This window comes from Ovis aries, chromosome 6 (assembly GCF_016772045.2).
Source record: "Ovis aries strain OAR_USU_Benz2616 breed Rambouillet chromosome 6, ARS-UI_Ramb_v3.0, whole genome shotgun sequence".
Classification (NCBI taxonomy): Eukaryota; Metazoa; Chordata; class Mammalia; order Artiodactyla; family Bovidae; genus Ovis; species Ovis aries.
The window spans coordinates 59,168,657-59,182,475 of NC_056059.1; the positions used below are offsets into that span (position 1 = coordinate 59,168,657).

The 13,819-nt window shown below is 39.1% G+C and overlaps 2 protein-coding genes across 6 annotated transcripts in view; one reads left to right on the forward strand and one right to left on the reverse strand.

The window, feature by feature from the left end:
* WDR19 (WD repeat domain 19) overlaps positions 1-13,819 on the forward strand; it is a 107,531-nt gene that overhangs the window by 85,708 nt on the left and 8,004 nt on the right. The window contains exon 37 of one of the 4 annotated variants that reach the window (XM_012179810.4): positions 6,703-8,363. The exons of the other annotated variants lie outside the window; for them this stretch is intronic. The gene's annotated coding sequence lies outside the window, so the exon portion shown is untranslated. Of the gene's footprint in view, positions 1-6,702; positions 8,364-13,819 lie in introns of those variants that run through there. 4 annotated transcript variants of the gene reach the window in all.
* Positions 1-13,819, reverse strand: part of RFC1 (replication factor C subunit 1) — a 72,871-nt gene that overhangs the window by 1,652 nt on the left and 57,400 nt on the right. The window contains exons 13-24 of one of the 2 annotated variants that reach the window (XM_027970935.3): positions 13,059-13,458; positions 11,409-11,518; positions 9,813-9,927; positions 8,268-8,359; positions 7,945-8,082; positions 7,700-7,795; positions 7,478-7,576; positions 6,249-6,403; positions 6,005-6,122; positions 4,217-4,362; positions 2,131-2,344; positions 764-955 (exon numbers count right to left, since the gene is read on the reverse strand). In XM_027970935.3, coding sequence (XP_027826736.1) covers positions 764-955; positions 2,131-2,344; positions 4,217-4,362; positions 6,005-6,122; positions 6,249-6,403; positions 7,478-7,576; positions 7,700-7,795; positions 7,945-8,082; positions 8,268-8,359; positions 9,813-9,927; positions 11,409-11,518; positions 13,059-13,458 — 1,875 coding nt within the window. Of the gene's footprint in view, positions 1-763; positions 956-2,130; positions 2,345-4,216; positions 4,363-6,004; positions 6,123-6,248; positions 6,404-7,477; positions 7,577-7,699; positions 7,796-7,944; positions 8,083-8,267; positions 8,360-9,812; positions 9,928-11,408; positions 11,522-13,058; positions 13,459-13,819 lie in introns of both variants that reach the window. The other variant, XM_027970934.3, reaches the window with a different exon arrangement.

A 13,819-nucleotide genomic window follows, 5' to 3' on the forward strand; every position in this document is an offset into this window, starting at 1 on the left:
ATATACTTAGGGAAAGACAAAACAAGCAAGAGATAATTTACACACATAGTAATGCTTTCGTGAAGAATTATCTTTTCTTTCAGTTTCAGAGTAGAGATCCAAATGCACAGTCTGAGCAGGGGAAGGAGTGGTATGTCTAGACAAGACTAGTGAGAGCCACACTGGAGAGGCCACTATCCCCACCCCTACACATACAAAACAGAATCGAGGGGCACGAATGATAAACGCACCCACACCAAGGACAGAAGAGGATACAAACTAGATTTCCTTTGCCTTGGCCCATGGTAAACAGTGGACCGACACCATAAATGATTTTCATCTTTCCTAGGAAAAGATGAGGATGTTTTGCTCTGAGAAGTTTCTATAGGCAGTTCAATAGCTATAGCAAAAAAACAACAGAAGGGAGGAATAGTTTCATTAAAAATGCTTTTCTTAATTATGCTGTGAAAATGTGTCTGTGGGTAAAGCACACACCAAGAGCGGAAAAAAAAAAACCCAAAACAGTCCTTTCTCCAACAGAGAATATGACCATCAATATGATGGCCTATTTTCTTGCTATCAGGCTCCTACACCCTTATAAGCAGCTGTTTATAAAATCTATACTTTCTTTACCCTTGGAACTGTGATGAACAAAAAAACTTTCTCAGCTTCCTCTGCTACTTGCTAAACAGGCTCTGAATCATTTCAAAAGGCAAGTTACATACAAGGTAAGCTATTTTGAGGGAGTATCGTGGCTTCTCCTACTAGTATATTAAAATAGTACCTTGATCATAGCATCAGTTTCCAAAGTGTCCTGGTCTTTCTCATCAGATTGAGAGTCATCTTCATTTAACTCTTCACTGTATTCAGAATCCAGTGATGGGCCTGTGCTATGTCTGTGTGTCTTTACTGCCTGGAGTGAATACGGAGTAAGGTGGACTTCTTTATTGTAAGCTCTTGTGAAGGCTGCTTTCACCTACACAAAAGGAATAGAGGAAGGTTTTTAAAACTTCAAGTGTCAAACAACCCTTTTAAACTCTATAGGCCTAGAGGCCTTGAAAGACCCTAGGAACCCCTTGAAATTGTTTGTAAAATATGCATGCATGTACATGTTAAGTCTATCTCTATGCATTTTTCTATGGAGAAGTTCCATATGTTTCATGACATTCTTAATAGAGCCCATGACAAAAAGTAAGAATCAAACACTGTATATCAGGGGCTTCCCTGGTGGTCCAGTGACTAAGACTCTGTACTCCCAGTGCACGGGGCCGAGAGTCAACCCCTGGTCAGGGAACCAGATCCCATGTGCCGCAATGAAGACTTGGCACAGCCAAATAAATGTATTTTTTTAAAAAACTGTAAATCAACTATCTTTAATAAATTTTTTTAAAAATCAGTATTTGGGAACATTAGGCAGATTTCTAATAATCATTTTAAGTCATTTTTTTCTATTCAGTGCTCTCTGCAGTTCTACAAAGTGACAAAGTTGATCAGTAAACCAACAAATCAAAAAAGATTTACAATGAAGTACAGACTAAAGGTGGCCTTTAATTACTACAGAAATAAATTACATTTCCCACAAAAACAGGTTATTTCAAAACACTAGGTAACTTGAAAAGTCTTAACTTCAAGCTTCTAAACCTAACTGCTGAATTAGTGCAAAAATTCTAACAATGGATGTCTCGTGAGAATTTACCTAATAGTCATTCCCATAGTCAGGTCAAAGTTCTAGAGAAGGCAAGTCACAGAAAATATAACTTCCAGAACAGCACCAAATAAGGCACCAGGTGAGGTCTTAGATATCACAAATTCATGTCACTTTAGTTTTTTCATGCTCATTATAAAAAGTCTGTGTGTCTGCTACCCCCCCCCCAGGCTCATCTGCCCATCCTTATAAAGAATAATTTATTAATACATTGGCCCCTCAGATTTCACATCATGCTTTCCCATTTAGCATAAAGCAAAGATAAAACTATAAATTACACAGTCAAATATTGTACTCAAATAGTATCTTTGGAAAGTGCAGACCATAAGCAAAAAGCATTTACGAAAAAAAAATTAAACTTTTGAAAGCATCTAAAACATTTCTGAAATATTCCCTCTATATGGTAATTATAAACTGTTGGAGAACCAGTGGAGTACATAGTTTACCTTGGGATCCAGTTTAGAAAACGGACTAGGTCTGCCTCCCCAGTTGCTAATTTCCATAATATTCTCGAAGTCATCTTTCATCAAATAATATGCATCCATGAGAGCAACAACATCCTGTACTCCTTCTATCCCTTGTGAGGCCAAGGGCTGTACAAGTGCATCCCTTAGATGTGACAGATAATCCATGTTTACCGTCCTTTTGCTGGAGTAAGTTCTTGAAACAAAAGAGATACAAATGTAGTCACTGGCAAACTACCACCAGCTCACAGTTAGCTAGAATTTAATCCACTTTTAGTAAAGCTCAGAGGAATGCTCACTAATTAATAGCTGGAGTAGGGAAAGCTTAGCACTTACACCACTAGGGCAATGGATACACATTAGTGTATCTACACAAATACAGTGGAAGCATCAGAGAGGGACACCTGGGCAAAGTGATGCTTCACCTTTAAAAAGCAATGGGCAGAGAACAGGAAAAGAGCTGAGATGCAGGCCTTCAGCTTTATTAATAAGAGCTGAAAAAAAAAAAAGAAGAGCTGGGGAAAGAGCCCTTTCCCACTTCTGGAGGCCACCTACGTCTCTTGGCTCACAGTCCCTTCTTCCATCTTCAAGTCAGCAGAGGAAAAGCTGCATCTTCAGATCTCTGCCTAACTGCTGCCTTCCCTCACCACTCTTTTTTTTGGGGGGGTAAAAAAAACCACTTACAATTACATTGGGCCTATCCCGATAATCCAGGATAACCTTACCATCTCAAGATGAGAATAAATTCATGTTAAAACATTAAGTTTTGGTAATTTGTTACAGCAGCAATAGAAAACTAATACAGGGGTGGCAAAAACAAACAAACAAACAAACAAACCCCATACCACAGGCTATGAAGAGGGAACACAGTAGGAAGTAGAATTCTATAGGGACAAAAGAAAGGCGCATCTTGGTTCAGTTTTAGATAAAAGTTAACAGTAGACTAATATTCTCTTCAGGGACCAGAAAGGAAAATACAATTATTCAAGTAGTACTTCGTGGTTAAAAATGAATCCCTAAAGGTCCGTCTAGTCAAGGCTATGGTTTTTCCAGTGGTCATGTATGGATGTGAGAGTTGGACTGTGAAGAAAGCTGAGAGCCAAAGAATTGATGCTTTTGAACTGTGGTGTTGGAGAAGACTCTTGAGAGTCCCTTAGACTGCAAGGAGATCCAACCAGTCCATTCTGAAGGAGATCAGTCCTGGGTGTTCTTTGGAAGGACTGACACTAAAGCTGAAACTCCAATACTTTGGCCACCTCATGCGAAGAGTTGACTCATTGGAAAAGACTCTGATGCTGGGAGAGATTGGGGGCAGGAGGAGGAGGAGACGACCGAGGATGAGATGGCTGGATGGCACCACCAACTCGATGGACATGGGTTTGGGTGAACTCTGGGAGTTGGTGATGGACAGGGAGGCCTGGCATGCTGGAGTTCATGGGGTTACAAAGAGTCGGACACAACTGAGCGACTGAACTGAAAGTTCACCTAATATCTGTGTGTACATACATTTTCTACGTTTCTAAACTGTAAATTTTACCAAATAAGAATTTTTGAACTTCTTAAACTCCTCTAAAGAGACTGGTTTTCAATTATCTGAGTACCTACCTTCTGTAATATGCTAAACTATATCCCCTTCCCCAAATGACCAGGTCAGTTTACTATTAGCATAGGAGGCAAAAAGTAGTTCATCTATTTAAATAGTTCTCTTTCTCCTATTAAGTATTCTGGAGACCAAGACATTATGTATGCTTCCTGGTAATAGACATACTCACAATAACAACAAATAATAGCACTACCTCAAATTTATATAGTTTTAGAACTTAACATTATGGCACATCTACCATCTGGCTTTATTTTCCAAAGTATCCTTTTAAGTAATAAAGCAAGTGTTACACTAATTATAGATAATAAAACTCAGGGCCATGAACTTATCCATGATCATTTATCTAATTAGTAATAAAATCAAAACTAAAACACAAATCTTTGTGACTCATGCTGTCGTTATTAGATAAAGGCTAAATATACTACCCTGATTTTAAAATGTTGAGCATGGAGTAATACTGCTTACCTGAGACTCATATGCAGAGCCAGGTCCTGAACAGTACGATCGTGTTTGCCCATAGATGAGTATTTCCCCAACCAACTTGGGAAGGTGGGAAACTGGGTCATGTACCCCCTCATTAACTCTCCAGGAAGAACACTGGCATAAATGGCCTAAAAAAAAAATTAATTGCAGTCCACAAGTTAAATCCAGTACTAAGTTGCTTCTTTAGCAGCCGCTGGCTTCTAAGCAGTCTCTGGAAAGAGGCAACACTATCCCCCGTGCCCAATTCCAAGACAGTCAAGCCCTTTCCCTCTGTCTCTGATTTGCTGATATGGGAAGCTTCGACTTGAGAAAACAACTAATTGCTGTAAATGCCTTGGACCAAAACATGTTATGGCCTCAGAGGTCATCTCACCGACCTAGCCTCCTCAGCCAGCTGATCTCAACACACCAGTTACTTCAGGTCAATGTCACAGAAAATATTTTAAGAGGGATACGACTGTCTTAAGAAAAATATATTGATAGACCCAGGTCAATCAAAGCATGGAAAATCTAATAGAGAAATAAGTAAACCAGCACTTGAGGAAAGTTCTTTTTTTATAGGCATCCTTGGTTATCTTTTATAGCCACAGTTTTTAACTTTTTTAAGGCTGGAATTATACATAAATTTTCTACCCTGCTTTAACAATTTTCTGGCATTAGTGTTCTTTATATTAGATCATCTTTATAATTTTAAAGGCTGCATGAACATACCATCAAGAGGATTTACCATAATTAATCAGACTCCTATTGCTGACCATAGAGATTTTCTCCCATTTCTTACTATCAGAATTAATGCTTTAGGGAGTATTTTTGCACATTAAGTTCTTGCTGTGTTTAGCATTATTTCTTTAGGATAAATCCTCACAGGTATAATGAATTATTAGGTACAGAGAAAAATGAACACTTCTAAAACAAAATAAAAAGGTATCTTTAAAAGAAGAGTAGACCTTCCAGCAGTCCCTTGCTTGTTACTCAGGTCCATAACTACATATGCAAAACTCAAGAGCAAATAACAGTCTTAACGATGAAAGTTTGCAAAATTCTGTTTGAGTAAAAGATATCAACCTAGATAAAGTAATCAATATAAAACTGCCTCTGTAGCAAGGAAATTAAAGAAGATCAGAATTCACGTATCAGAAAAGTGGCTATAGATCTGCCCTGCATTTCTTTAAGAATAAGCTACTTAGTAACAACGTGGGAAAGCCAAGAATGACAAGAAAGAAATGGATTCTTAAGATAAAAGAAAGCAAATGAAACTAGATTCACATCTTGCTGCTGCTAAGTCACTTCAGTCGTGTCCGACTCTGTGCGACCCCACAGACGGCACCCCACCAGGCTCCCCGTCCCTGGGATTCTCCAGGCAAGAACACTGGAGTGGGTTGCCATTTCCTTCTCCAATGCATGAAAGTGAAAAGTGGAAGTGAAGTCGGTCAGTCGTGTCTGACTCTTCTCAACCCCATGGACTGCAGCCTACCAGGCTCCTCCATCCATGGGATTTTCCAGGCAAGAGTACTGGAGTGGGGTGCCATTGCCTTCTCCGTTATGACCAAAATCTAACTTTCCTATTCCATATGTCCATTTATATAAAAACATTGAAAAATAAGGCTAGATTAAGAAACAGAATAGTGCCCACGGGATACTTTATAAAAGACTATTTTTGCCATTAAGAGTTTAAATGTTTATCTGGTATTCAAATAATTACAGGAGCTAAAAGCTATTTTTGTTCTAACTAAAGCAGAGTCTACACTTTAAGGGGAGCCCTATGCTTACCTGTGTGGGCAGAAGACTCCAGTTTTGCTTATTCCGGATTTGACGGTCCACTAGATCACCATCACATATGCTGTCTGCTGCTCTGCTTAAAAGCATCAAGTGCTTTTTCATGTCACCCCTGCAGGAATACACCAGTCTGAGTTACACCACTGTTCACACTCCACACCCTCCCTCCCAGGATACCTGGCCTTCATAGGGCTGCCAGGGTGCTGATCCTAACTCCTCGCTACCTCTGAACACTCACCCTGCAGCTACGGGCTTCACATGTATGTAGTTCTCCTGGACAAAGAGGGGTGCTATTGAATAATCATGGAAGAAGAGATCTGACTTGTCCATAAGTGACATATGAGCAGTCTCTTCTCCAGTTACAAACACTTTCCGGGCAACATCAAACGGGCCCTAAAAGAGAGAGGGACATAGCTAGTTGAACAGCCGATATCCAAAACACTGACACCACCAAACGCAGGCTAAGATGTGGGGCAACAGAAACTCCATTTCATTGCTGGTAGGAATGCAAGATGTTACAGGCACTTTGGAAGACAGACCTTACAAAACTCTTTATCATCCCATCCAGCAAGTGTGCTCCTTGATATTTACCTAAATGAACTGAAAACACAAAATAACCTGCACATGAATGCTTACAGAAGTTTTATTCAAAACTGCCAAAACCCGGAAGTAACCAAGACGTCCTTCAACAGGTGAATGAGTGGATAAACTATGGTATATCCAAACACTGTACTACCATTCAGCACCGAAGGAAAAAGAGTTATAAAGCCATGAGAGGATATGGAGAAGCCTTAAATGGATACTAAGTCAAAGGAGCCAGTCTGAAAAGGTGACACTATATGGTTCCAGTCGTCTGACATTCTGAAAAACCTGAACTACAGAAACGGTAAAAAGACTAGTGGTTGCCAGGGGTTGGAAGAAGTGAGGGATGAAGAGGCAAAGCAAAGAGGATTTTTAGGGCAGTCAAAGTATTCTGTGCAATACTACAATGGTGGATACAAGCCATTACACATTGTCAAATCTCACAGGATGTATAAAACCAAGAGCAAACCCTAATGTTAAACTATGGACTTTGGGTGATAATGATATGTCAGTGTAGGTTCATCAGTTATAACAAATGTAACACTCTGGTAGGGGACGTTGACAGTAGGGGACACTATACACAAGTCTGGGGACAGGACATACCTAGGAAATCTCAATTTATATAGACCTCTAGTCTCAGAGAGGTCAACTATAAACCATTTGAAACAAGATTATTCTGAAGTTTCAAAACCATTCAAAACCTGAAGCCCACACACAAGGGACTCTGGAAAAGCTATTAGCAGCTATATCTATATTTGTTTACTATAAATATCCATAGGTTGTATAGATGTCTCTATGAACTATAATAACTATTTCCATTAGATTAATACTGATAGGAGAAGAAATGCTTTGGCTAAGAAAGCAGGAAATGGAAATTCATTTTACCAGTTTGACATCCTTTTTGGCTCTATGAGAATCAGCCTTGGCCTGGTCATAGGTTAGTGCCTTATTTCGTGCACACCACATATTCAGATTGTGTAAAACCTAAAAGAATCACAAGCAAGATACCGTCAAGATAGGAAAACACTGCCACTCCCTATCCCCAAAACACTAAAGGCATCAGTTCAAAAGAACTGTCAACAGCTATATAACATATATTTAATTTACCTGTCTGATATCTTGATTAGCTCCCAAAATTATTTCATTCATAGCTGGAGGGGGGATCTTTAGACCCTCTTTAAATGCAATAGACATCATCGCACCCTGAAATTGACAAGGGAGAATGAACCTTCAATGATTTTTTTTTTTAATTCACATAATCAGATATTTTAAAGTATTTATCAGGTACTTTAAAAAACTGACCCAAAAATATACAGGACAGTATGATGGAGAAAAAATTCCAATTATCATACCTTAATCTGTTCAACCCGAGGTCTTTGAAAACGAAGATCAAAACAATAATGAACCAAAGAGCGAATCTTGGGATGGTTTCTATCATTGCACATACAAATAATGGGAATTTTTGTATGTTTTATCAGGCCAATTAATTCCTAAAAAGCAAATTTGCAACATATATATAATTTGTTAAAAAAAAAAATCACAAAATGTATGTATTTTAGGTTTTAAAACCTCCTCAGCAACATGTCTTAATTGCCGTAATTATAATTAGCTCTTCAAATTTTTTTTAAAACCTAAAAATTAACAGTACCACTACAGAAATACAGTCTTTCATTACCTGAATTCCTCCCCTGTCCTCATTGCCAGCCATGCCATCTACTTCATCCATGATGAGAGCATGCCTCGTGCCTACTGAATGGACTGTTCCACCTGACCCATGGTGGGAAGCAATGGGATGGGACACAAAAAGAAAAATTGTTGCTCAAACACTGCTGCTTTAAAAAAAAAAAAACAACTATATACACATATATATAAATAACATAGATACATGATACAAAATTCAAAAGGCACAAGAGTAAGCAGTGAAATTCTCTCCCACCTCTGTCCGCTAGGGTATGCAGTTTCTCTCTCTAGAGGCAAATGACGTAAACAAACTCAGGGACATACCCCTTAAGAGATATCCTACACGTTAAAAACGTGTACATAAAAATATACACCTTCAGGACTTCCCTGACGGTCCAGGGGTTAAGACTCAGCACTTCTATTGCAAAAGGCGTGGGTCTGATCCCTGGTCAGGGAACTATAATCTCGCATGTCACATGGCATGGCCAAAAAAATAAATGGAATTTCTATTTTTAAAATATACACACACACCTTGGTTTTACCACTTAATATATTTTCGTATTCTGTTACTTATCTATAGATACAGAACACCTCATTTTTTAAAGGCTGTAATATTCCATTTTACACACACATCAAAAATCAATCACTTTTCACTGATGTAATATGAAGATCCTTCAATCTTTTGCTATTATGAATTGTATGAAATGAAGATCCCTACATGGATGTATCATTTTGCATATATATAAGTATAACAGTTGCTAAATTCCAGGAATCAGAATTTCTGGGTTAAGGGTATGTATAATTTATTAAATAACTTCAAGAAATGCTGTCAGATTGCTCTCCAGAGTTGCACCAATTTACATTCCCGATAATCATTATGTGTGACATTTCTGAGCAAACTCTTTTTAACAATCATCTCTACCACTCAGTGACCATGCAAAATACCACAGATTCTAAATACACAGCATGGTCTGTAACTTGAGTACCCTATTTTCCCCATAAACTCTGGCCACACCAGACCACTAGCTACAACTGGAAACAGCGGCACTTTTATACTGTGTCTCGTGTCCTCCTCTACTGCCTTGGCCTGAAACAATCTTTTCCTCCTGCAAACTATTCTCCTTCTCATTGTTCAAGGCCCTTTGAACAAATGTCACCCTTTCATGGTAGCTTTCCCCAGTGTCCCAGATAGAACCATTCCCTCATCTACAGGCCTCTATTTCCTCACTCATCACACTTTGTTAGTTATTTATTAACTTTCTTCACAGGATTCACTCTTGAATCCTCTAAAATCTGCGTAATTATGTCCACGTACATGTTTTTAATCACACTCTCAGAAACCACTAAGACCTAAACAAGAAACAGTTAACTACTGCCTCTCAGGGTTATGTCCTTCTCTCAGTAACCCCAGGATCTAACAGGGTGCTTGGCACATAGTAATGTTCAATCATAGTAATGTTATTGAACACTGAAACGAACCCATTTTTCTTACATAACCTCCCCCCAACCCCTCTGCCAAGAAAAAAAGAAACCCACATACTTGAATAAAAGCCTTTGATGCTGGTATTATTCAGTGACTCAGCAACAATCTCCTTCAAACTGTTCTTACTCCGAGTGTCACTTGCATTCAGTTCCACATAGCTATACCCCAATTCCTAATCAAAACGTTGGAAAACATTGCCATCACAATGCAAATTATAAACTCTCCCCACAGAAACAAAGCAATTAAGAAAGAGGCTAGAAAAGTCACATAAGTAACCATGGGTAAAATGATACAGTGAACACTAATAGATAATGAGATTAACTATAATAGATATTTTTTAAAAATATCATATACATACATAATACAACACATAAATACACACGCAAGTATGGTCTTAAAACCTCAACTGCTACATATAACTAATCTGGAGGAGCATATCTGAACAAGCAATTTTACTAAGTTCGCTTCTTAAAGTCCCCAAAAGAATTAAATATAACTACCCCAAAATTTCAAGACCAGATACAGAATTAAGATATGAAAAAGTACATTAAGATAACAAAAAGTAAACACTGACTCAAGATAAACTATAAATTGTTCTGTGTCAAATTATCCCAATATATAATCTCCCTCTCAAATTGTGAAAAATCAACTCACTTGGGCTTATTTCCCAAAAGGGATCATTATGTTAAGGCATTATGTAAAACCATTAATTCCACAAAAAAGTAATGATGATAATAAAGGGGGAAAAGGGCGTCATTTTCACAATTGTAAAGACTAGGGAAAACATTTTTTGTTTTTGTTTTTAAATGTTAAATAATAGAGTAGAAAATATATAGTTATTCACAAGCTAAAAATTTATGGTCTGGTCTATAATAAAAAGTACTAAACAAAAACATCAACCTCTGGGAAAAGGGTTGGGAAATCCAGCAATAAAGTAAATTTAAAATCTCTCATTTAACTTTCCTGATACTACTTCATGCATTGTTTCACACCATCCTGAAACATCTGGACTCCCCTGGCGACTGAGCGGTAAAGAATCTGCCTGCAACGCAGGAGCCATAGGAGATCTGGGTTCAATCCCTGGGTCAGGAAGATCTGGAGAAGGAAACGGCAACCCACTCCGGTATTCTTGCCGGGAGAATGCCATGGACAGAGAGGCCTGGCGGGCTACAGTCCATGGGGTCACAAGGAGTTGGACATGACTGAAGTGACTTAGCACACATTCTGATACAAGAGTCCTGGTTTGCTCCACTGCCTCACGCTCTCACTGTCCAGAGGTGTGGCAACCGTAGAGACAAGACCAAAGGCAGGATCCCACAGTGGTGAAGAGTCAGACTGTCTGGGTTCACAGTTTGCCACCACCCTCCTCTACAAATCTGTTTCATCTGTCACATGGCAATGGCAAGAGTACATATACTCAGTACACAGAGTTTTTCCTACGGGGCATATAAGATATCTGTAACAGTCTGTAAGACATATTATCTATAAGATTATGCACCCAAGGGCTTATCTGCACACGGCCTGGCACACAAGCAAATATCACCTATTATTATAATTACCAATATTTTTAAAAGGCTGAAAATGACAAATAGGCTCAGAACCAAAGCAAACTGCAGAGGTTAGAATTTAGAAAAGTAATGACAGAATACCCACCTGACAAACCAGAGAAGCTGTGGTTGTTTTGCCAACACCAGGAGGACCTGAGAGCAGTGCTGCTTTAAAACTGGACCCATCATCTTTGCCAGCAAATTTACCAAACTTTGCTGCTAGGGAAAAAGAAATTCCAGAATGTTAACCTCTATGACCTAACAGAAATGTAGGAATGACAGGAATAACTGTGCATTAAGTTAGCATCAAGAGCAGTCCTCCAGTTTCACTGAAAATCTGCAAAATATTTTTTTTTTGCAAAGTTTAAGCAACTTTCCTGAGCATTTAGTGAAATTCTACTCCCTACCTCATCTTCACTCAAATAAAAAAACTTCAAAACAAACATTAATTTTATGAGCTTCCTTTCCTACAAAAGCATAGGTCATTGAGCAGACTACCTGGGTTTTGGGAGAGCTGCAGGTGATTTAACCCCTGTCTGTTTCCTCCTTTGTAAAATGAGGGGAACAACAGCGATGTGCCTGGAGGGGAAGCTGTGAGGATGGACAAGCTGAGCACAGAGCCTGGCATGTCTTAATAAATAGTAACAAGAATGGCCACAAAAAGAATGAATTGAAGATGTTGCGTCCGCAACTGTCCTGCCCAGCTCAACTCCTCTCCTTATCATGGGGGCCTGGAACATAATAGGTGCTCAGTACGTACACAAGGACTGAGAGAGAGAGATGGTTAAGCCTACCTCAGGCATGGGGAAAGGGACTACAGCTCGCCTGAAGCCTTAAAATCTCTTCTTTAGGCACATAAAGCACTTACACCACATTTTATTTGGTTTTGACAGAGAAAAGGGGTCAGTTTAACTCTATCATCAAAATTATATTATTTATTAAATATTATAAATAAAATAAATTGGCACTGTTGACCAATGTCTAGTGACAACCTTGCTGCGAATAACCCAGCCATCACTTTGGAAATTCACTACGATGCTCACTAAATTTCTCCTTTCTATTTCTCACAAAATATCCCCTAGGGTTGTGGCTGGAATTCAAGACTACTAGCATTTGTGATTAGAAACTTCAGTTCCAATAATACATACTTTGGACATTAAATACATATGTGGACATATATATATATATATGACCATTCATTTTCCATGCCTAGCAAAAGCAAACATGCTGCTGGGGTTCTTAGGCTGCCTACTCTGCAGCATGCCTCAGCTTTTTACTCGCACGTTTCCCCCCGAGTCTCTCTGGCCCTCTAGGGGGTCTTGCTCTCACATGTCGCAGACCTTGGTCCACGTGTGCTCTCCCACCTGACACTCCCCTCCCTTCACCAAGCTAACTAACTCCTCTTGAGTTTCTAAGTCTTGTCTTAGCTATCCCTTCCTCTAGGGATGGGAATCCCTGTCCACACTCTTCCAACCCCTGAGTGCCCTACACTTAACCCTGTAACAGTACTTAGCACAGTACATTTTAATTGCTGGTTTATCTACGTCTCCCTCACTGACTGGAAGATCCTTAAAGGGGACCGTGCTTTGTTCACAACAGCACTTTTGGGGTCTAGTATGACACCGAGGCTCAGAGCAGGCTCTTAATAAATGCTGCTGAGAATCAATAACCAACTATTACACTTCCTAACATATGTGTTCCTGAGCAACGACATGGTGACAGACACACACAAGAATGAATGAAGCTGTAAAATCACCGTGTTTCTTATCTTCGGATGGACTCTTGTGCCAGTTTTGGAGCCAGCGCAGGAGTTTGTTGGCACAGCTCTGGTCACCTTGCTGTCCAATTATGGTCTTGAGCGAGGTTGGCTTATACTTATCCACCCAGAGCAAACTTTCCACTTTGCTTTCTCTGCTGTCATCAGCCAAATTCCTAGCCCGGCTGTCACCATCTGCCTCCTCAGCCGCCTGCTCCTTGAAGTCCAGGCCTCTCTGAGACACACTTGCTTCCTTTTTTAGTGACTTTATAGAGCTTTCCCTTTTGGGAGTCAGTTTGCACTTTTTAGATTCTGATTCCTTCTTAGTTGGACTACTTTTTCTTTTTCCTTGGTCATTTTTTTGGGGTGTTCTTTCCAATTTGGATTTTTCTTTCTTCATCTTAAAAATTGGAGGAAAAAAGAAACCTGATGAGATACACAGAATTTCTGTCCTGCTAAATGTACTCTAGAGGGCAGGCTGAGGTGCCCAGGTGAGCAGCCTGGGTCTGTCTTCTCACAATGGACTCTGCTGTCTGTGGAAATCTCTATGTTCCAAACTTATTTTGAAAAAATGAAAAACACACCAAAAGCATCCACATCCAATTTTAAAAATGAGAGTTAAAAAAAATGAAAAGAGCTTTTTGAAAGCAATCAAGTATTATAAAATTAGTTGAAAAAAAAGGATCAAGAATTTTTGCTTTGTGACATTAATATTTTATTCCTCCACAAAAACATTTACACAAATGTTCATAGCATCATTA